Source organism: Gorilla gorilla, chromosome X (genome assembly GCF_029281585.2).
Source record: "Gorilla gorilla gorilla isolate KB3781 chromosome X, NHGRI_mGorGor1-v2.1_pri, whole genome shotgun sequence".
Classification (NCBI taxonomy): Eukaryota; Metazoa; Chordata; class Mammalia; order Primates; family Hominidae; genus Gorilla; species Gorilla gorilla.
The window spans coordinates 21,642,337-21,665,775 of NC_073247.2; the positions used below are offsets into that span (position 1 = coordinate 21,642,337).

A 23,439-nucleotide genomic window follows, 5' to 3' on the forward strand; every position below is an offset into this window, starting at 1 on the left:
CTGAGAATTACATCATCGTGTTGTTTTTCCCATTTCTAAAGCTAGAATTGATGCTTAATGAGTATTGAATTACTTGGTCACAATCACATAGATAAGACACAGAGGGCGAATACTCTAAACCGCTGGGTCTCAGATTTACAAAAAGTAATTAGTATAAGACAAGCATGGACATAAATCTAATGCAAAGCACTTGATAAGTGTAGACAAACTACTAAAGAAATTTAAAAGAGGTAACTAGAATTCTTGGTTGAAGGAGCCACAAAAGGCTCTAGTGGAATAGGCAGGCTTTATAGCGTTTGCAAATTGACAAGAGAAATGGGAGAAAAAAACATGAAGAAGGTTCCTGTAAATTTTGACATGCAATATTAGTGGTGAACAGAAATAGAAGAGAGTTGGCATTTGTTTTAATGTTTCAAGGGAAGTTGTAGCAAGCGATGCAGTTTGATGAAGGAAAACAGGAACTGGTAATTCAATACAAATCAAAAAAATATTTATTGAGTGCCTGCCAGATGGAGGGCTTTCCAAAAGTGTACAGAGGATATGGAGAGGAGATAACAATGGTGCAGTCCTTGTTTTAAATGCATTTATACTCTACTAGGGGAAATGGTCATAAATTACTATACACAATGTTGGGTAAGATAAACATCAGTAAGAACAGTAATGGAGTTCAGGGGACAGAGAAGTGGCATGGGAAGGACAAAGGAAGGACAGGTGAAGCTTCATGTAGGAGGTAAAATGTCAAGATTGACCTTGGAGGAGGTGAAACCACTGAGGATGCTTATGAATACATGAATTCATGAGGGACACAATTCCATAAAGAAGGGTTTTATTAACGTCTTGAGCAAGGACACTGCTTTATAATTAAGTGACTCCAAAATGTGACCATGGTTTAGAGGACAACAAAATGAAAATTATAATTTGGCATGTTTGTTTAAACATGGAGTCACAAACTCAAAATGACATCATAGTTGTGCAAATTTCTACTCCTGCTGAAACTGCCTGACTTCCAATGAATTCAGTGAGCAGCACTGCACCCCAGAGGGTGGTCTACTAGAATTTCATCCTGCCTCCAGAGGAAACCAATAGGCAGTTTGCTGTGATGTCCTGCCACAGAAGGGCCACCTACCATGAACAGGGCTTCGTAATTTTCAATCATCTTTTGCACAACAGCGATGATGGCTGTGCTCTCCTCAGCCCGGGCTGAACTCTGGACTGAGAATTCTTTGTCTGATGACTTCTGCTTGTGCAGCAGGTTGGGTCCAAATATGGTGGCTAAGTTTAGAGATGTCATTTTATTCCCAGTGACCTATGAGAGAACAGAACACAAGGACTGTTGTTATGTTTGCCTTTCAAAATACTGGGTGATTCAACAATCAATGAAACCTTTTACTCTCCATTTTTTTTTTTTTATCCTGCAAGGATGCCATCATCTCTATCAGAATCCATGGAGGGCATCATTATTTTCCTTTTGCTTTAATATCTTGGATTGAAGCTCACAGTTCAATGATCATCTCAATAGCATAATGCCATCATCTCTATCAGAATCCATGGAGGGCATCATTATTTTCCTTTTGCTTTAATATCTTGGATTGAAGCTCACAGTTCAGTGATCATCTCAATAGCATATTGAATAAAAATTTGCAACTCTAAGTCGTTTATTGTAAAATGGGTACTATATAAAATTTCTATCCTGTTTGCACTTAAGAAATATTGACACCCATCCATCCATCTATCCATTTCTCCATCCATCCCTTCATTCATCAACCCATAATCTCACCACTGATCCATCCACTCAGCACCTATCATAGGCTGGGCATTTTTCATATATTGTAATTATTTTAAAATTTTTCCAATGATTACAACAGAGTCCTCATTTTAAAGGTTTCTAGGGAGGAAATAAACCTATCACTTCAGGTAATGAGTACAAAGTATAAAGCTCTCAACTCCGAAGGCCCCAGGGTCACTACCACAGAGGCGGAAGCATTTGCACAAACTCTCAAAAGAAGAATAGAGTTTGCTAGGCTGAAAAGCAAAGGATCTGGGCTAGGGGGTAATTTTACAACGGAGAAAGCACCACACATGCAAAGACAGAAACATCTAAAATACGTCATGGAGCCCCAGGAAGCTCAGTGTGGTAGGGAGTTCTGCAGGAAAGGCAGGCAAGGGCCAGGTGAGATGATCTTCGTGTGTCAGACCAAGGAATTCAAACTGTGATCTAAGGGCAAGAGGATTCTGAACAGAGCAGAATGGAAATGGAATCTGCATTTCAGGAAGAGCAATCTATGGAACAGGGGATGGGGGATGCAAGGAAGTAGGACTACCTGGGACATACCACAACAGTCTAGGCCACAGCAGCTAGCATCTGAACTAGGAAGGAAGAAGTAGGGATGAAGAGCAGCTTCCAAAGTTATGGAGGGGGGTGAGGAGGATAATGCAGAGGGTAAGGATCTTGTGTTTTAACAAATGAAAAAATGGAAGGACAGTTAAGTGAGGAACATGAAGGGCTGAAAAGGGGTTCCTGGAGACTCCAGCACCCTTAAGGAGCAGCTGATGAAGGAGGCCAATAATGGGTGAGAAGTTACAATAAAAGAAACCTGCGTCCAAGAAGAAATGACAGGGGACTTTCAAGTGAGTTATCAACTGTGGCAGAGGGTCATCGAGATGTGACCCTTCCCTCCAGAATGGACTCTCTGATGGTTCTGATGTCCCAGCTAAGAGTCATGTCAGTGGTGTGGCAGGAATGAGCCACAGTTGCAGAAGTGGAAACAGTGAATGTAGACACTTTCTTCAAAAGATATCACAGAGAAGGAGGAGGAAGAAATGTAGGAGGAGCTAAAGGGGAGTACAGGGTGAAGGAAGGGAACTATTTTTTGCTTGAAGTATAAAAAATTATTCACATTCAATATATTAATAATTAGAAAGTACAGGTAAGCCAAAAGAAAAAAAATGCCCATAATTTCACCACTGCCAAGAATCAGCCATTCCTATGCCTTCCTGTGCACATATATACATGTACACCTGATATTTTCTTCTTTAAAACTGGGATCACATCCATATATTATTTTGTAACTTGCTTACTATCTCTTAACAACATGCTACAATAATCTTTCCACTACAAAAAATAAAAAATCCTGTCTTCAGGCTTCATTGGCCCCTAGAATCCCACTGCACGAATAAACCATGATGTTTTTTAACCACAGTCAACTAATAGGCATTGATGTCGTCTTGAATTTTCTGTTATTATAAGCAATGGTACAAAAAATATCCTTGAAAAGATATTTTGTCAGCTCGGGTGAGCACTTTTTAGGAGTAAATTCCTGCAAGTTGAATTGTTGTAATAAGGAATATGAACGTTTTCAAAGGTTTGGGAATTTTTTCTACTTGTCCCTTTTTTTCAGGTGAACGGGAGAGTCTGAGTAAGTTTCTCTAGGCTATGGTTTCTCTACCTCGACACTAGTGACATGTAATACCAGATCATTCTTTGCTGTGGGGGCTGTCCTGTGCATTACAGGATGTGGAACAGCACCCCTGGCCTCAGCCCACTAGATGCCAGGAGCACCCCTACCCTCAATCCACAGTTGTGACAACCAGAATTATCTCTAGACATGGTCACATGTCCCCTGTGGGGTAAAATTGCTCCTGGTTGAGAACCACTGGTCTATGTGAATTTTTATTTCTCTTGTCAATATCAGTTGAGAGTCAGGATAAGCATGGGAACTGCGTCTGCTTGGTGGGGATCTTTTGCCTGGGAAGATCTACATAGATTTTGAGAAACACCTGGGTGCCCAGCATAGAATTCAGAAGTCCCGATGAACAGCTGAAACAAAGCCCTCTGAACCCCACTCTCATCCTGTGGAGTCATGAGCTGGTGGCTGCCCTGCCCTGCAATCCCAGCTTGGTACACGAGTTGTATTATTTTTAGAAGGCAAGGCTGTTTTCAGGTGAATGATTGGCCTCCAAGGGATATCATTTCATGTGATGAACACTGACAATTTCAAAGAAAGTGCCCTTTATGTGGGATCGTCCAATGATTTTTCTTTGTTTTGTTTCATTGGTAAGTTTTTTATTTCATTGACAAGTTTTCATTTAATTTTTCTTTTCCTGGAAATTCATGGTTAAGGTGAAAATCAAATACGTGTCATTTTCAAATTCCTCCCTTTAGAACTCAGAGGTATTTGGAGTGTTTCCCCTTACCCCTGTAAAGTCATATTAGGGTTTTCTCATTTTTTAAAAAAGCATTAACAAATGGAAGATTTTGTTTTCTTTTAAAAGAATGTTTCATACAAGAACAATCTAGAGCTCTGTTTCCGCTCTTTCCTTCTCCTGTTGCTATTCTGGGAATGGAATATAACCCATCTGTAAAACTGCACACAGATTCCAGCTGCAGACCAAGCTGCTGGGGTTTGTTAACACTTTTGGGGTTTCTTTTGTTTTATTGTTTTTTAACATGGAAAGAAGACTTGCTCCCAGGCAACATCCACCTTTTCTCCATGTGTTTCAGCATATATTTATATATATACTATACGGCTGTGTCTAGGTAATACAGTGTACACTCGAGCCAGGCCATTACTTCATTTTTTAATTAGCTAGCAATTCAAGAAAACTTTTATCTTCACTAAATGAACATCCTAGATCATTTCTAAGCTTCATATGAATAGCTTATATTTGTTAAAAGTCTAGTATGTACAGATACCAGGCTAGGGGCTTTCCACTGGCCATTTCAATTCTTTCTCACTATAAGCTTAAGAAACAGCTGCTGCTGTTGTCCCTATTTTATAGACAAGGGAAGTGATGCCCAAAGCTCAGAGCCAGGAGATGGTATAGAAAGAAGCGAAGCTGGTGGCCCCATTCTAGGCAGCCCTACTCTCTTCATCCCATTGCTACATCTCTTCCTGTTTCCTCTTGCTGGGCAGACCCAGCCATGGCATGGGGAAATGGGAAAACGAGCTTTAAAACAGGGCTGAATAAGGGTGAGGGGACACACAGGTCTTGCTAAGTTCCAAAGCCAACCTACCATTTCCTAGAGGCATGTACCTCCTCAGAGATCAGTAATCATGGCCCTACATTGGTGGTTTGTAACTTCTTTTTTGCCTCATAGACCCTTTGATAACTCAATGCCAGCTATGGACTCTCACCAAACAAGTGCATATTCACACCACATTTTCCATGCAGTGCCAGGGGGTTCTTGAACTCTGAAAAACCACTGCTCAGGAGGTTTCAATTTTGTTCCTGCTATATTCTTTCTTGAAGAAATGCAATGTTTCTTACACTTGGGAATTTCTCTTTTCCCTAAGGAGCAAAGCAAATAGCAAACTAAACAAAATAGAAGAAAAAAAAACAAACACAAGATAGCAAAACACCACAATTCAATAAAATACTGCTATTTTTTCCCAAAAAAGCACTGATTGACTGGTCAACAATTTTTCTCATGCCCTTCTTTTAGACATCTTTAAGGTCTCACCAGTGAATGATGCATTGAATTTTAAGCACATATCAAAGAGAAAATAATATGTTCATTTTGGAGATGAGGAAGCTAAGACCACCCCCCATCCCAACTCTGTTTTCCTTCCTCTTCCTCTCTTTCATAAAGACAAGTTATGCAGCAAGGTGCTGGCAGAACCTGTGTGAGCTTTCAAGCTTCTTGACAATCTGCTTCAGGTTTCATCTATGTTGCAATCCCCCCAAACAACACCCTAACAAATAGATAATACATACTAAAAAAATAGGGAAGAGAAGAAGTTGAAAAATATTGGTTTTTGACCATATTTTACAATTTGGTATTTAGCTTTACTCCAGTCTGCCCATTCCATATTCTCTACCTGCTCATGCCAAATCAACTAAAAAATAATAAATAACTCCTCTCTTGATCCTCTCCCTCTACCCTTGACTTCTAACAGAAGGGGTTTGGCTAACTCCCATCCCAATGCTGTGCTTATGTGGTCCATGTACTCAATCCCTACACACCCTTTGATGTGCATCTTAAATTCAACCTCCTCCATGAAGCCATTCCTAACTTTTCTGGCCCATGCTCATCACTTCTCTGAATGTCTGCAATGACTCTGCAGTGCATTCCCTAATTCTATATTTGCCTTGTGTCCTCACCTCCTCCACCTCTTAGATGCCATTGTATCCTCAGGCCAGTCATTAGACAATCTCTGAGCAATAGTCATTGGTTTACAGGAACCTAGGGTAGATGCTCAGGACATGCATGATTCAAATCCCAAGGCCATTCTTATTTATTTATTTATTTATTTATTTATTTATTTATTTATTTATTTTTGAGATGGAGTCTCGCTCTTTCACCCAGGCTGGAGTGCAGTGGCGTGATCTCGGCGCACTGCAAGCTCCGCCTCCCAGGTTCACACCATTCTCCTGCCTCAGCCTCCTGAGTAGCTGGGACTACAGGCACCCACCACCACACCCGGCTAATTTTTTTTGTATTTTTTTAGTAGAGACAGGGTTTCACCATGTTAGCCAGGATGGTCTCGATCTCCTGACCTCGTGATCCGCCCACCTCGGCCTCCCAAAGTGCTGGGATTACAGGCGTGAGCCACCGCGCCTGGCCCGCCAAGGCCATTCTTACATGGAAATGTTTATAATAGGAATTGCTGTTTTCCATATTACTATTGATACAAAAGCCTCCTAACTCACTCTCCCTTTGTCTCTAGCCAATCTACAACGTGGATTATATCACCCATTAGTTGAATCCTTCCAAGGATTCACAGCTTAAAAGAATCAACCACCTGCCCTGCACAGAGGCATTCAGCAATTTATGAACATGGCTCAGTTTCCCATTGTCTCCCTCAGTACTTCACTGCTCCGTAGCCTTTACTACAGTTCACAATGGCTGTGAGAGCTGCCTGCTCTCCTGTCACTGCTAACGATTTCACGGAAGCAATGCTTTCCTTATATTTCTCCTGCTGCTTTAATCTTTGGCTATTAGTCTTTCATTTTGATGCAATGTTCAGGTCAAGAGTGTCTAGAAACCCTTGTAAACCCTGGCTTCCTTTTACAACTTCACTGTCACCAGGATAATTCCATATTCCTTACAGTAAACTAGGTCTCTCAACCACTCTTCAAGGCTGGTTGAAGAATTTTCATTCCTCAAGTTCAGATGAGGAGACCCAGGTATAGGAAGGTTAATAGATTTTTCCAACAACACATGGTCAGTGAATTAAAGAGCTATCAAGCGCTCTCAACCAGGGGTGATTTTGAACCCTTCTCCTCAGGGGAGACCTGGAAATGTTTGGAGATATTTTTGGTTGTCACAACTTGGTGGGAGAGGAGATGTATTGCTACTGGCATCTAGTGGGAAGAGGCCAGGGATGCTGCTAAACATCCTACAATGCACAGGACAGCCCCATGACAAAGAATTCCTAGCTCCAAATATCAATTGTGCAGAGGCTGAGAAACCCTGACCTAGACCCCAGTACATTTTTTTTCTTCTAATTCCTATTCTGTACTTCTTATTTTCTCTTAGACTGGCTCAGGTTCTATGCACAGCTTGGACTTTGCTAGTAAGGGGACCAACCCAACCCATTAACCAGTATAACGACATTGTCCTTCTTCAAGATCTTTTTCTATCATCCACTGGGATACTGTCCTAATAACTCTGCAAATCTACAGTGACTATGGGGTCCATGGCACCTCCCCTAGAGTTGTGAAATGCACTAATATGCCACTCGTACAACCTTAAGTGGAAGCTCTCTGTGGGTTGCTAGGTAAGTTACTTAGCTCCCCTGGCCCTAAGTTTTCACTTCTGAAACATGGAGACAGTGATAGCTCTTTTGCCTGTTAAGAGGATTTGCATATATATATATTTGTATATATATTTATATATATATGCATATATATATTTATATATATATTTGTATATATATTTATATATATATGCATATATATATTTATATATATATATGCATATATATATATATATCCCCTAGCACAAAGCCAGCTCATGGAAGGAGAGACATAAATGGTAGCTAATATTCCAGCATGCTGTTTCGTTTACACCTATCCAAGAATATTTTCTTCTTTTTGGCATAGGCAATGGAGACTTGTTCAGCAATTGAATGGAAAGAATGTCTGAAAACGACTCTAAAAGAGCAATAATGAGTTCAATTGAAACTTTTGCTTTCCTTAATGCCTTCCTAATTACCTGAGACCCAATTTTCTCCTTCTCACATAGTACTTAAGAAATGTCAGAGAAGTAACTGAAGTACCTTTAAACACAGAGCTCTGCTTTCCCCCAGCAATTAGGCAGATCATGCTACAGCTTCTGTTATAACTGTAGTTGATAGAGGTTGGCATCCAAATGGTAATAAAACTACTCAACAATTATGAGAATTATAGTATGCCCATCAAAGAGCTGTGTATGCTGAAATAAGGTGTCAGTGCCACATTATGAAACCTGAAGCCATCTGGGGCTTCACTAATTATAACTGCTATAGAGATAAATGGCTAAGTCAGGAGAGTTCCATTCTCACACCCATAAGGAGGAGCACGAGAAGAAATGCAGAATTGCCTTTCCGGATTAGAGTGAAAAAAATTATACATAACCATGTTCTTTGGAAAAGAAATTTGACAAACACAGAACTGAAGCCGCAGTGCAGCTGAGCTTTGTTTAACAAGAATTTACAAAAAAGTTTCTGTGGTTAAGTAAGTTTGGAATGCCCCTGGCCCCTTCTTATTGATTTACAGCGCATGTCAGCTTATTAAGGAGTCTAAAACCTCCTGAGGAATCTGAGGTCAGGGAGAGGTATAACTGCATGGTATCAAAGAGGGAAGGGGGTGTCTCTTGTTAAGGTGAAGATTAAATACGTTGCCTATTAGTAAGCAACTTAAAATTCAAGCCAGCATCTCATTTGTCCAAGGGTGAAATAAAAAAAAATCTTGAAATATATGAGTGTAACCAAAGAGAACCAGAACCCAAGATCTTAGATTTGGTGGGGGGGCACACTGGGGCCTGAGTGGGGATCAGATCCAACAAGAACATTTCTAAAGAGTCTGTGGGACTATGTACAACCTGCTTTGAGCAGTTGATACCATGTGACATCAAGACACAATGGCAATGGTCAGCAGATCAGACCTAGTTTCCTCCACACCTGGTTTGGAAGCAGGACTGACCCTCCCTTGCATCGAGCAAGTCCCTGTTTTGGGGGGAGAGTTTAAGAAAGGAAAGGATCCCTTGAAAGGGAGATACTAGACTTCTTGCTCATAGTGCAGATGGGAGCTCCAGGGACAAACTGGAAGAGTAAAGAGGTGACATCATATTTGGGCTGCAAGTTATAGAAGCAGGTAAAATCAATTATAAGGATAACAATCTCCTCCCACCCCCATCATTCCACTTTTACATGGTTGCAAGCACTTCTGTAGTTCATTGTTTTTCTTCTTTACAAACGGAAGTTCAGAGTCTTGAGTAAAGCCTCATCATGGAAAATGACAGCCTCATTTGGAAGCATACTTGAAACATATAAGGAGGCTCATGGCCCATGCACTTTTAGGAACTGTCCCTCCAGAGAAGGCCCTGCATTAGTCTCTTCCTACAGAGACAGCTAGGTTGGAGAAGGGGAGACATCATTACCTCCAGGCAAAATGGCCATTTTGGTGGTATGCCCTTTTAAAATAGGGGAGAGGAAGAGTCACAGCGTCTATGGCAGCAAAGGCATCTTACCTCTTGCCCATCTTTGCTGATGTTGTCATCGGCATGCCTGGCCACGATGGAGAGGAACTGTAGCAGGCGGTGGAGGGTGTCGCAGTTGCAGGGAGGTAGAAGGTATATGAGGAGCTGCAAGGTGCCCAGCTGTTCCTCCGGCTCCAACACTAAGCAAGGCAAAAAGAGGTACTCAAATAAAAGGGGAGCCCACTCTATTCAGGCACAGAGGAAAGGCCTCCTCTCAATTGTCTTAAGAAAGGGATTATCAAGGCAATTCCCATTTCATGCCTTCACTCATTTGCCCATTGCTTTAGCAATTTATCAGCAAGATTCTATGAAAGATATAAAGCCAAATTAGACCTGGAGAAGTGTGATACCTAGAAAAATAACTGTAATCCAGGTAAAAAAAAAAAAAAAAGGTAACTCAATTTCCCTTACTTTCTTCTCCCCCCTTCCCTGGCATTACTCATCACCTAGTTTAAGGATTTCAGTCTTCCATTTTTGGTAAATATTTATTAACAATGGCTGAAAATTGGTGAACATTCTGAAATTTGAGTTTATAATGGATTTAAGGCTCTTTTCTGTTGAGCAATTCACAAGGGACAGATATTTTGTTGGCAATAACCAAGAAACAGCAAAGATGATGTCTTCTCTCTCTGTTGTGATCCTATTTGAATTGCAGCATTGGAGGAAGAAATGTATGGAGGTTGACCCAGGTTTGGCCTATCTCTCCTCTACCTCCTCCTTTTTTTCTTCTTCATGGGAGCTGTAGCTACAGCCCAGAAGCAGTTATGTTGAAAGCCCTGGCACTGGGCTATGGCATCTTGCTTCCCCTGGAATGTTGCTGCCCTCCTTTCTCACTCTGGGTTCTCGTGGTTCCCTCCTTCTTCGTACCAGAAACACAAACTCATTTTTAGGCACAGACTCAATGTGAACTCTTGTTGGTACTCTAAGCACTAACTCATAGTACTTTTTACTGTTCTTGGGTTATTTGAAAGCATCTCAAATTGTTCTTGGCTATTTCCATTTGTTTTATTGCAACTTTCTTCTTGCTAATTATTCCCAGGGTAAATCTGAGAAATTCCCCCAAATAGCTCACTCTTTAGAGATTGATAAATAAGGACAAAAAGTTATCAGGAAACATATGCATAAAGTTATGATGAATGAGTTGGACATCTTAGTATTCCAGGGCCACTTTCCCACATATGGCTGTATTACGCACAGAGAGTGTTGATGAAAGCTGTGTACAGCTCCCTGGTGAGAAGGGGGTCTGGCATGTCCCTCAGGAACTCTTTCAGCAAGGCTGCCACATCATGAACACTGTGCTCCTCCTCCAGAGAGACATCAATCCCACGGTCAAATTCCTCACGTAACTGGAAGAACAATGGTTCGAGTGGCAGTCACATAACACCATACCTCAGTGTGCAGTGCCCAGCAGGAGAAGTGCTGTGACACGTAGCATCTGGAATTAAGACTGCACAGACCCCAAGAAGGGGAAGCAAACAACATCCTCACCTTGATCTGCCGAGTTGACACAGTCCAGCTATGAATATGTGTGTGTGTGTATACATATATATGTTTATATATGAGTATACACATGTATATATATGCATACATATATACGCATATATATGCATACATATATACGCATACATATGCATTCATATATACGCATACATATGTATACATACATATACGCGTACATATGTATACATACATATACGAGTACATGTGTATACATACATATGCGCGTACATGTGTATACATACATATGCGCGTACATGTGTATACATACATATACGTGTACATGTGTATACATATACGCATACATGTGTATACATATACGCATACATGTGTATACATATATGTGTATATGTGTATACATAATACGTATATGTGTATACATATATATACGTATATGTGTATACATATGTATATATATGTATATATATGTATATATATGTATATATGTATACACATATATGTGTATATATGTATATATGTATATATATGTATACACATATATACATATATGTACGTATATATACATATATACATATATATGTACGTATATATACATATATACATATATATGTATGTATATATATACATATATATGTATACATATATATAAGCATTATTAAATAAAACTATCTGTGGATTTATTGTTAATGATGTATGCAGAAGGGCTTGGTAATGACAACCAGGTTAGGAGGAACACCTAAGAGGCAGAAGACAATTTAGGTCAACTATAAATGTGGGAGGGAGGAATTAATCTATTACACAGCATTTCTGTGTGTCACCAATCCTGCCATGTTTGGATGTTGATATTTTACTGAGTCACTCAATAAGAAAGCAAAGAGATTTTTTTTCTGCAAAAATGAAATTAAGAGCCCTGATAACACATTTATGACTAAGACTTAAAAGATGACAATAACTAAATAAAAGCTGTCTTAGATTTGTCAAAGTAGTCTTATTAACAATTACCAGAAGGATTCCCTGCCTTAATCATTATACTAGGTCTATTATCACTTGCAGCAGCAAGAAAACACAGTAGCAAGAGAGTAATAACTCCACACCCTACTTTTATCTCTAGCAGCTCAACTTTTCGTATGCATTGTTCTCTGCTGTAGAAATAATTATGTAACTTCATAAACCTACACTATGCAAAAAACTTCTCTAAGAGTTCATTTGTTTTCAATCTTTCATCCACCCATTCATTCAACAAAGATTACTACGCATTTCCTGTGTCAGATCCTGTTACAGGCCCACAAAATACACTAGTGAATAAAGAGGCAAAGTCCCTCTAGAGAAACAATGTGATAAGCAGGTCATCCCACAAATAATTCACTCTTAACATTGTGGCTAGTGATCTAAGGAAAAAGTGTAGGGTGCTAAGGGCTTATATAACAAAGTAAAATGATGAGTGAGTTAGGGCATATTTCATACTTGAAATCTACTTCTAAGTAAACACTAATTATATTTTTATTGGGTAATCCTTAAATACAACTCCATGCAAAGGTTTCCCCTTTAATGGATCCAGATATAACTGATGAGTAATTTCTGGCACTCGCTACCTGTCCACCTGATGAGAATGAATACCCATCACTGTCCGGAGCTACTCATTGATTCCAGACAACACGCCATCAGCGTGTGTCAGGCAGCCAAAACAAAGAAGACTTCCACTGGCACTCCTCCAACTTGTGATCATTCAAACACACCATGCTTCTTTTCCGAGTATACGTACATGCAGAAAGAATGGAACATGCAAAGAGTTTGGCCTATGAAGTTAATGGTGACTGGTTAAACTGTGTGATCTTGAATTATGTTTCTTAATCTCTATAAGCCTTGACAGAAGTGGGTCAAAGAGGCTACTCTCACAGCCGGTTGGCAGATTCAGTGAGATAATATTTGTAAAAATATTCTGCAATTCTGCACAGAAATGTTACTGTACTATCTTCCTTCCTGCAAGTTCTGTTGTGAAACATTAAATGTTGATCAATTTAATGTTTCTTGTGTAACTATTAAGAATAAAAACCAACCAACCAATCAGAAAACATATTTCTGTTGAAAGCCATTTTTGTCTTGACAAAAAAGATAGATGAGGTATTTATTTCAATTACTTTCAATAATATGAACACATATCATTTCTTCAGCTTCTTTCAACTAAAATTTATTTTCATTTGAATTCATTTTTGAGTTGCTGAGTTCCTTATCACCTTCCATTGAAAACAACAGGAAGAAAATAATGCTTTAATTTTCCTTCACCAACAAATGAACTCTTTTCTCAAAGGATGGTTTGCCTTTTATGAAGCCATCATGAACACAAATACCTGCCTCATCACAGGAACCTATTGTTGAAGGTCTAATATCAAACTTCAGTTGCAGGAATGTTGCACAGGGCTGAAGGAAACAAAGGAGCACAGTCTCTATGTGAAAAGCAAACTGGGGGTCAATGGTTCTATGGAAACTTCATAAGAATTATTTATTTTTGATAAAGTAAAGCTATAAACATAGCATCTTATGTGAAGGGAATGTTAATGGCATTTTTCATATCACATTTTAGTAAAAGCGGGTGCTACATACAACTTTATATCATTTATTGATTGGTCACTCTGAATTTCCTGCTTTTGCAATTTTCAATAAGATGTTTATAAATTAGTTTTGTTTAGCTGCACGTGGCACAGATACATCCAGACATTTTGCTTTCAAGTGTTTGATCCTAACTGTAACAACATTTCTGAGTTGTTGCCTTTTACCTCCTGGAATTCAATTATATTATAATAGCTTGGAGGGTAAAAAAAAAAAAAAAAGATAATCAAAACGGAATTTGCATAAACTTGAACTTTGCAAAAGGTAATTCAATTGAAAGTCATGTGAAACAAAATATAATCTTTACTTTTCACTTACTTGTCTCACTCTCTTTTTTGAGCTTCCAACTCGGAATATCCCCACTGTCTGGAGGCCTGCAAATAAGCAAACAAAATCAACAGTCTTGTTTCATGGCTTGAGACTCTGGAGGAAATCAAAATAGAGAGCAGAATGCCAGCACAGTGCCGTAACACGCAGAGCAATAGTAACTTGACAGCATACAGTAATGCTTCTTTCATCTCACACTATTTCTATTTTCCAGATACTTAAAGGTCAGCCCTTTAAGCACCAGAATTTTATGTTAAATGTTTCTGATCAAATATTTTTCATGTGATATTTTATATTTCTAATCTTCTCCTTATCAGAGAAAATGAGCTTTTGTCCATTATCCAGAATTATTACCTAAACACACATTTTATAGGGATTCTAACTCTTTATCAATTTCTAAAAGATATTTCTTGTTCGTCTGATCATAATTAAAGTGTGCTTCTTAAAGAAAATCTAGAAAAGGCAGAAAAATGTAAAAATAATATACTTTTAGAAATACCTGATGCAGAAATAATCACTCTTCATTTTCTTTTTTCTTTCTTTTTTTTTTCCTTTTTTCTTTTTTCTTTCTTTCTTTTTTTTTTTTTTGAGATAGATTCTCACTTTGTTGTCCAGGCTGGAGTACAGTGGCGTGATTACGGCTCACTACAGCCTTGACCTCCTCGGCTGCAGTGATTCTCCCACCTTAGTGTCCGGGGTAGCTGGTACTGCCAGCACATGCCTCCATGCCTGACTAATTTTTGTATTTTCTGGAGAGACAGGGTTTTGCCATGTTCCCAGGCTCAAGCTCAACTCCTGGGCTCAAGTGATCCACCTGCCTCAACCTCCAAAATTGCTGAGATTACAGGTGTGAGCCACTGTGCCTAGCTAATCTTTCATTTTTTTAAATCCAGCCTTTTCTACATGAATGTAGGTATTTTTACATAGTTGAGATCACACTGCATATATATAATATCTATTGACAGAGAGAATGTTACTGCCTTCCCTCACTATCGTGTCACATGAATTTTCACTCATGCTAGTAACAATTCCTTATAAATGTCACTTAAAAGGGATAAAAGACTACAAATTGGGTATAGTGTATACTGCTCGGGTGATGGGTGCACCAAAATCTCACAAACCACCACTAAAGAACTTACTCATGTAACCAAATACCACCTGTTCCCCCAAAATCTATGGAAATATAAAAAAGATGCAAAATATTCTATTGTATGAATGGGCCATAATTTACTCCATATTCCCCTCTGAATGGTGCACAGGTCCCCAAAATATACATGCTTATTTTTCTATTATAAATGACCCTATTGTGAACAATTCTGTGCACACGTTTTTGTTCACATTTCTGATTGCTTTTCCTAGGATCATGTCCTAGATATGAAAATATAGTGTCAGTGCTGAGGTTGAGAAACTCATTTCTAAAAAATTAGGTCTCTTAAAAACACAAGTAATTTCACTATCACATATTAGAAATTTCAACAATAGTTCCTTAATAGCATTAAATTTCCAGTCAACATCCACATAAAGGTCACACACTGTCATATGGTCGATGTGCCTTTTAGTCTCTTAATCTGTGTTTCCTCCCTCTGTTTCCTTTTTCCTTATAATTGGTTTGGTGAAGAAATCTCAGTGATTTCCTACTGTAGATCTTTATATTGTTTGGATTTGGACACTCCTTAGTGTCATTTGTATGTTCTTCTCTCTTTTATTTTCTGTAAAGAGATAGCTAGAGCCAGACATTACTCTGATTGCGGTGTGATTTTATAGGGCAAGAATACTTCACAAAAAGTATTGTGTACTTCCTTTGGGAGCATGAAACGTCTGAATGGCTCTCCTTTTTCTATGCCAGTCATTAATCATTGCCATTGATGAGCATCATGTATATTAATTCTTTCATTGGTGGCTCATTTTCTCTTCATTTGGGACAATCAGTTATGAGAGTGATGGGATATTGGAGCTGCTAACCACCATTTGAAACCACATGAAGAGAACTGTCTGAGAATAAAGCCAGCAAACAGAGGACACTCATGACATCGTTTGAATCCTGGATCCAGCTGTGCCTAAATCTAGATCACGCTCCCAGTATATAAAGATTGTTGTTGTTATTTGAGGGAGGTCACTTTGCTTAATCTAGTTTTATCTGAGTTCCTTTCTCTTGCCACTGAAAAATTTATGACTAGTACAATATATAATTAAATCAGAAAGAATTGTATTTTTTTAAATATAGAATTGGGGTGTTGCTATATTGCCCTGGCTGGTCTCAAACTCCCAGGCTCAAGTGATCTTGCCTTGGCCTCCCAAAGTGTTGGGATGACAGGCGTGAGCCACGGTGCCCAGCCTTAAATCTTTATAACATTATTTCTTTACATCCAGAAACAAAGTAAACATCTCAGTTTGTTTTAGTTGTGTTTTCTATCTCTTGGTAGAAAGAGAATAGTCCCACCTGTGTAGAAAATGTCCTTATGTGATATCTTGCTTCTGTAGAAATTGTAATTATTCAGAAACCATGTGAAAATTAAAAAAATGCAGCCAAAATTAAAATTACTGTGACCTACTATTAAAGTTTTCTATTTCGTACATAGAAGATTCATTCAGTTCATTCAGAGTCTATTTCTCTCTATATAATAATATAGGCCAGGTACTATTCTAAGTACTGTATGCACATTAATTAATTGAATCATTGCACAACTTTTGAGGTGGGTACTTACGTTCATTTTGCAGATGAAGAAATATAATCCTGTATTTTATTCTAAATAGTGTGATTATCCTGTTTTCAAGCTTCCAAAGTGATAGAAACAATAAATCAGGCAATTTCATTATTGTGCAAACACCATAGAGTGTACATATACAATCCTAGATAGTATAGCCTACTATACACCTAGGCTATATGGTAGAGCCTAGTGCTCCTACACTACAAACCTGTACAGCATGCGACTGTGCTGAATACTGTAGGTAACTGTAACAAAATCTTAAGTATTTGTCTATCTAAATATAGTAAAGGTACAGTAAAAATACAGTATTATAACCTTATGCAATCACCATTGCCTATGCAGTCAATCATTGAGGGGAATGTCATTATGTGGTGCATGACTGTGTGTGTGTGTGTGTGTGTGTGTGTATAGATAAAGAGATGTATATTCAAGATACATAGGTGATACACAGGCAAGTGAAAGATAAGGTGAAAAAAAATTAAAAGAACCTACACTTAAAATTTTGTATAAACAAATAAGATTTTGCTACATTAGTTTTATTAGGTCATCCATATGTTATCCTATGATTTCCATTGTAATGAATTAAGAAATTTAAATATATCCTTAATGATTTTAAAATAAAGTTCCATTTTTATTAGAAGGAAATAGATGAGAATGTTAACAGTAGTTATGTCTATATGGTAGCCTCAGAATTTTCTTTGCTTTCACATTTACTTTTTTATTACAATGAGCATATTATTTTTATAGTTAAAAAAGTAATTAAGCTTTTCCCATGTATATAAAACACGTGCTAACACTATAGTAAACAAACTTAGTTTATGAAAATGGCAGTTAATAAGCCAGAAGTCTAAATTTCAGAAAAATTTTTGAAGAACTGTATATCATTCTTAAGTCAACTTAGTAACCAGAATTGAGTTGCAAAGGGTGACTTGGAGAAATTTTAAGTGGACAGCTTCCACAAAAATGCAAATAGCAATATGTAAACCTGTTGTCAAAAATGATGTATTTTCTATTCACTTAAGCAATGATTCCCCAATTTTTTTTTTTAAGTTGGACTCTTACTTTTTAAAGGAACCTTTGTGAGTAACCTCCTAGGCTACTTTTATGTATAAACAATAAAAGTGGCTCTGGTCTGTTTGAAAGAGGTCCTGGTGACAAACCCAGCCCAACAGACCTGATCATTCCCTAAATTGCTTGGCCTCCAAGGTAACTTCTGAGGACTACTGGGAGCTAAGCAGTCTGAATATCATCAAGTTGATTCACCCTCTTCTCCAATCTTGTTTAGCCCCACAATCTCTTAAGCAAACACTCACATCTGTACACTTTCATACAGTAAATTTCAGTTCAGAGCTTGATCAAATGAATACAGAATTGACATTGGGTACTTCAGTGAATGATGCTTGAATAAATGAAAGTCCTTAGTACTTTAGACAGACAAGTCTACTTACCATGTTTTTCTAGGTGCTGACAGCAGCTGTCCACCAGCCTAGGGACCTGTCTGTAAATAGGATTCAGACTGAGTTTCTTATCTCTGGCTTTTTCCTTTTTACTCTGAGCCTCAGCAGGCAAGGAAAGTTGTAAAGCTTCTAGTAGTCGAGACTGATTGTCATCAAGATCGGTGATAGAATCCACTGACATGGCACCCTGCAAGTGACACAGAGCCGTGAACATAAAGTACAGATAGCCAAAAAACCCAGCTGCCCCCAGATGCTAACCAATACATACTTTTGCTCATGACTCTTTATCACACTTGAAATAATACTGCTTGATTTCTTTAATTGTTCTGTTTGTAAATTAAAAGAAAAAAGATGCCTTTTGAAAAAGTTAGAAAACCTCTACAAGATTTCCTCAAGCTAATGGCAGTTACAATTTCAACAATAGACAACATTTTCCAAATGGAAGAACAAGCGATGGGAAACATATAATTAAAGTATTTTGGCCCAACAACTTCATTTCTTGAAACAAGAAAAAAATTACATACTCAATGAATGAGGTAGTCAGAGAAGTCTTGTAAATAAAAAACTCAACTACGGCTCTAGGAAGTATATTTTTAAAATAGAATGATTCCACAAAACAGCCTTAGCTTAGTTTTCCCGAGAAACAGCACAAAGTGCTTTATTAGAGAAGTGGTCCTGGGAAACACCTGTAGGGGAGGGGGGAAATGAGACAAGGAAGGAAAGGCAGCTGATGAAGGGAGCATTATCAAGCCTATTATCATTGTGGGCAACTGGAGCTCAATCTTTCTGGGGAGCTCTAGGAGACAGCTGTAGATCATGCACCTTAGAGCTATCCCTATCAAGTGAGAGAGCTGGGGTATTTATACACCAGGCCTCAGGAATCACTGCTTAAGGGTAGCCTCTGGTGGGGGCAGAGAGATAATATTATCTCCTAAGTACTTACAGCCTGCCATTTGGATAGGCTGGGTGCCTCTGGCATCAGAGAAAGCCCTCAGCAAATAAATAAGGTGTTGGCAGATGGAAGGTGAGCTGGCATGCTAGGAATGGTAAAGGGTCAGGGAAAGGGAGCAGGGCACCAGTCGCATTTGCCGCACCCATACTTGATGAAGCACTGAGAAAGCAGTTGGCTAGCCAGGCCTGGACAGAGGAGAGGGCATTTGGGAGAACCATTGCCTGAGTCCTACATTCCCAGAAAGCTAAAATTTAGAGTTTTAGTGTTATTGTTGTATGACAATACACAGTCTGAGACACAATGACAGAATTAGAAGAACAATTCCATCATGCAAATTCAGGAATTCCATAATTTTGTAATTTCTTCATTTTTAAACATAGTCAATACTGCAAAAACAGCAATGGATCAGGTCTCCCTCTACCTTGGACAAGCCCTAAATGTTAGGGGCTGATTGAAAAATGTTGGTTTTAAGTGGGAAGTGTCTGGGGTTTTAACTAGGGCAGTCTTCAACAGCTGGAGGTGGCAAAAATTTCAGGTCTCCACGTGACAGAGGAAAAAGGGAGAGAGGGTCAGGCGTGGCGGCTCAACGCCTGTGATCCCAGCACTTTGGATCACTTGAATTCGAAGGTTCAAGACCAGTCTGGGCAACACAATGAGACCACATCTCTACTAAAAATAATAATAATAATAGCTAGGCGTGGTGGTGCGCCATCTGTAGTCCCAGCTACTGGGGAGGTTGAGGCAGGAGAATCACTTGAGCCCGGGAGAGTGAAGCTGCAGTGAGCAGTGATCATGCCACTGCGCTCCAGCCTGGGCAACAGAGCAAGACCCTGAGTCAAAAAATAAAAGATAAAAATAGAATGCAGATTTGTTTTACAAAAGGGAGAGAAGATCTTCCAGTGACCTGGAAGCTTTAGAGATGCTTATCAACTGACTCAGCCAATCACCAACCAGCTTGCATGAACAATTCAAATAATAGCACAGTACTTAGAACATAGTACTTAACAATTGGTACCATATAGTTAGAGTATTTGAAAGAGGATATATAGAGGATTCTATGGTTCTGTTTGAGAAAAAGAAATGCTCCATTGATAAGGAAAAAGCTCATTGTTTATGAAGACCCACCGCCAATTCATTTGGCCAGGCATGTTCTCAGACTGGTGATGAAGAAAGTATTAATAGCTAAAACACCAGGCCCTGCCCTCGAGCCTCACAGTCTAGTGGGCAAGTATGGCAAGACTGACAGATTACAAGAGACCAGAATTAATGGTGATATTGTCGAATGTTTAGGAGAGCATGGAGCACAGATGTGACAAAGGAGGGACACCCAACAGCTTCGAGAGGAGTCAGGACAAGGTCTGAGGCTATGCAAGGTGCCACATGCCCAGTGCATATTCTTCATTAATGGCATTGTTGACAGATACCTGAACACCAACTACATATCCAGTTTTCACATGAACAAAAACGCAAAGAATAACTGTACATCTTCAGTTTTCCTAGCACTGGTGTCAGAGCAAATACTGGCCACCTCACCCTCCTCCTAGCCCGAGGAGCCGGTTCCGGGGTGTTTGGGGACGTTGACTCATTCGGTGTTTCTGAGGTTGAGCTGAGAGATGAGTTACTGCTTGAGAGTTCTTTGTTTTGTCTTTTATTTCCAAATGGGAGGAGGGAAGCCACAAAGTCAGATGCATCTTTCTGCTCGTCCCTCTGCAAGTCCTGCTTGAGCTTATAGGCCCTGTCATTCGCAATGACTTGGGATAAGGGCATTCCAAATGCCTGTGGGATGAATTCTGGAATCAAAAAACAGACATTCACTTTCAGAGACTGACTGGTCCAGTGAACACTCTCATTTATGTTTCAGACCTACGTAAGAACAGACATATTCAAAGGAATGTTTTCTGAAGAATTGACTCATCAATCAAAAAGGTGACATTTGTGTTAATCAGAATGGCCCAAGTTTCCATTTCAATAAAGAAAACTAGTATTTATAAACACACATCTTAGACATTTAGGTCTCTAGTTTTTCTCCATGTTTCAAGTCTATCCATTCATTCAACAGGCATTTATTGAATGCCTACTACATGCCACAACAAGCTAGGCAATGGGAGGCGCAAAGCTTATAAAAGGTACAGTCCTTTCTCCTGAGGTGTTCAGAGTGTGGGTTGGGGTGAAGGAGTGGATAATCAAATGCACATCATGATAACAGGGTGACTATCAGGTGTTAGAGAGATGCATGAAACTAAGGCTGAAATTTAGTTAACTGAATACACTTTGAGGTTCCCAGTAAGAGTTAGCATGTGAAATGATAACCTGACAGGCAGAGGAGCAGCTTGGGAACTGGTTGGGAAGAAGTCCACTCTGTTTTCGTTGTGTTCCTCATCCCCACATTCTGTTTCCAGCCAGCTAGGTTGGGGCTGTCACTCTCATGATCTACACTCAAGCCATTCTACTGGCCACATGCAGAGTGGACTCAGCCACTAAATATCTGGTGGGAGGCCCAGGAAACAATTTGTTAAATCCTTTAGTAAGGAGAATTTGGGGAAAGGGGCATAGTGCAGAAATCAATGGCTTTATTTGGAGACATACATAGAGTTCCTTTCTGAATTTCTGTCGTAAATCTGTTTGTATACATGTACCTTGGATCCTTAGGGCCAGGAGTTTTATTGGCAATATTTTAGATTCATGCTGAAAGGCACTAAATAACGTAATCAAATGTATTATTCTTTTTAGACTCCAAATTAGGTCTCCTAGCAGCAGTAAGTTGGAATCTAACCTCTCCATTGTTTTTATAAGCCCTATGAATGAAACTAAAATGATCAAGGGAAAATAATTCTAAGGTTGGTTGTTCTTTGAAAGAAAAAGCTAACATTAAATCAGGTAGAAAGAGACTTTAAAAGGTTTTCCTCCTTGATCCATGGCAACATTTCAAACATCACTGGGCTAATGACCAAGTCTACATTAAAAGCAGAAATGCTACTTGAAAAGCCTGCACCTCTGGTTCTATCAAAGCATGCAATTTGTTTTGAAGTAAAAAAGTCAAAACTTTAGTATTTTGGGATTTTCAGAGGATGCTTGCCATTCTTTAGCAACAAGCTAGGTGATATATGGTAATAAAAAATAATTAGGTACTTCTCCTTTGAGTGATCAATTTAGACAGTGTAGTGAGGTGTAATTCTCACTATTGATAATAGGCTGTGTCTACTACTAGCAAAATTAGAAACCAAAGGGGATAGTACCAGACCTCCTGTTATGTACACTGAGGATATATATATATATATATATATATATATATATATATATATATATATATACACACACATATATATGTATATATACGTATATATGTATATATATACGTATATATACGTATATCTACATAGATATATCTCTATATATACACATACATACATACACACACACATACATATAATCTTGTCTGTAGAAATGATCAAATATTACTTTTAAAAGGTTGGAAGAGTCTGGAAACATGTGGATGGTAAGGCTGACAGCTACATGAAATAACAGAAACAGACGGGATAATAAGAGTGAAAAGAACATTGATAAATGTAGCAAGTGACACGTCTGCTCAGGTGGGCATATGCATGGCAGGGATTTACTATAAGATAGGGACTACTGAGCCCTTTCCCAGTCATTTTTTCCATCTAAGGAAAACCAACCAGACTCGTTTAGAGACTTCTTATACCTCTGGGGCAGATCTTCCCCACCAGCAAATAATTCTGCCTCCTGTTTCAGGAGAAGAGCAACCAGCAGGTGCAAAGGCTCCAACTCTTCACACCTGCTGTACCTGTGCCCTCCACCACCTCCTTTGCATGATATGTAGCTGTGACTTGGCATCCTGCCAGCCTTTCTGCCTCTCCCTGGTTCCCATGCTTTCCCACCTGCCATTCAACTATGGATAACTTTAAACCATGGATAATGGTGTACTGCACTCAAGAGCTCAAAAAAATTATCCTAATACTCTTAGGTATAAATAGGGTTCAGCAATTTTCTGTAAAGGGCCAGATAGTAAATATTTTAGGCTTTGTGGATACGGCTGGGGCTTAGAATGGCTAGGATGCAAAATGATAAGGTGCTCGCATTCAGCATGGGGCAAGTGCAGAGTCAGCATGCAGACTTAGCATTTCTTTCAATTCTGTGGCCTAGGGGCTCAATTTGTCTCACTCCAGCCTCCGCACTGTTGGCAGGTTGCAGTCTTTGTAGCAGCTACTCAACCTGCCAGTTTAGCAG

At 39.0% G+C, this 23,439-nt stretch overlaps 1 protein-coding gene across 3 annotated transcripts in view; it reads right to left on the reverse strand.

The window, feature by feature from the left end:
• ARHGAP6 (Rho GTPase activating protein 6) overlaps positions 1 to 23,439 on the reverse strand; it is a 529,030-nt gene that overhangs the window by 30,776 nt on the left and 474,815 nt on the right. For all 3 annotated transcript variants that reach the window (XM_055377029.2, XM_019019623.4, XM_055377031.2), the window contains exons 4-9: positions 20,725 to 20,981; positions 18,231 to 18,426; positions 14,066 to 14,121; positions 10,878 to 11,028; positions 9,674 to 9,822; positions 1,127 to 1,306 (exon numbers count right to left, since the gene is read on the reverse strand). In XM_055377029.2, coding sequence (XP_055233004.1) covers positions 1,127 to 1,306; positions 9,674 to 9,822; positions 10,878 to 11,028; positions 14,066 to 14,121; positions 18,231 to 18,426; positions 20,725 to 20,981 — 989 coding nt within the window. The remainder of the gene's footprint in view (positions 1 to 1,126; positions 1,307 to 9,673; positions 9,823 to 10,877; positions 11,029 to 14,065; positions 14,122 to 18,230; positions 18,427 to 20,724; positions 20,982 to 23,439) is intronic.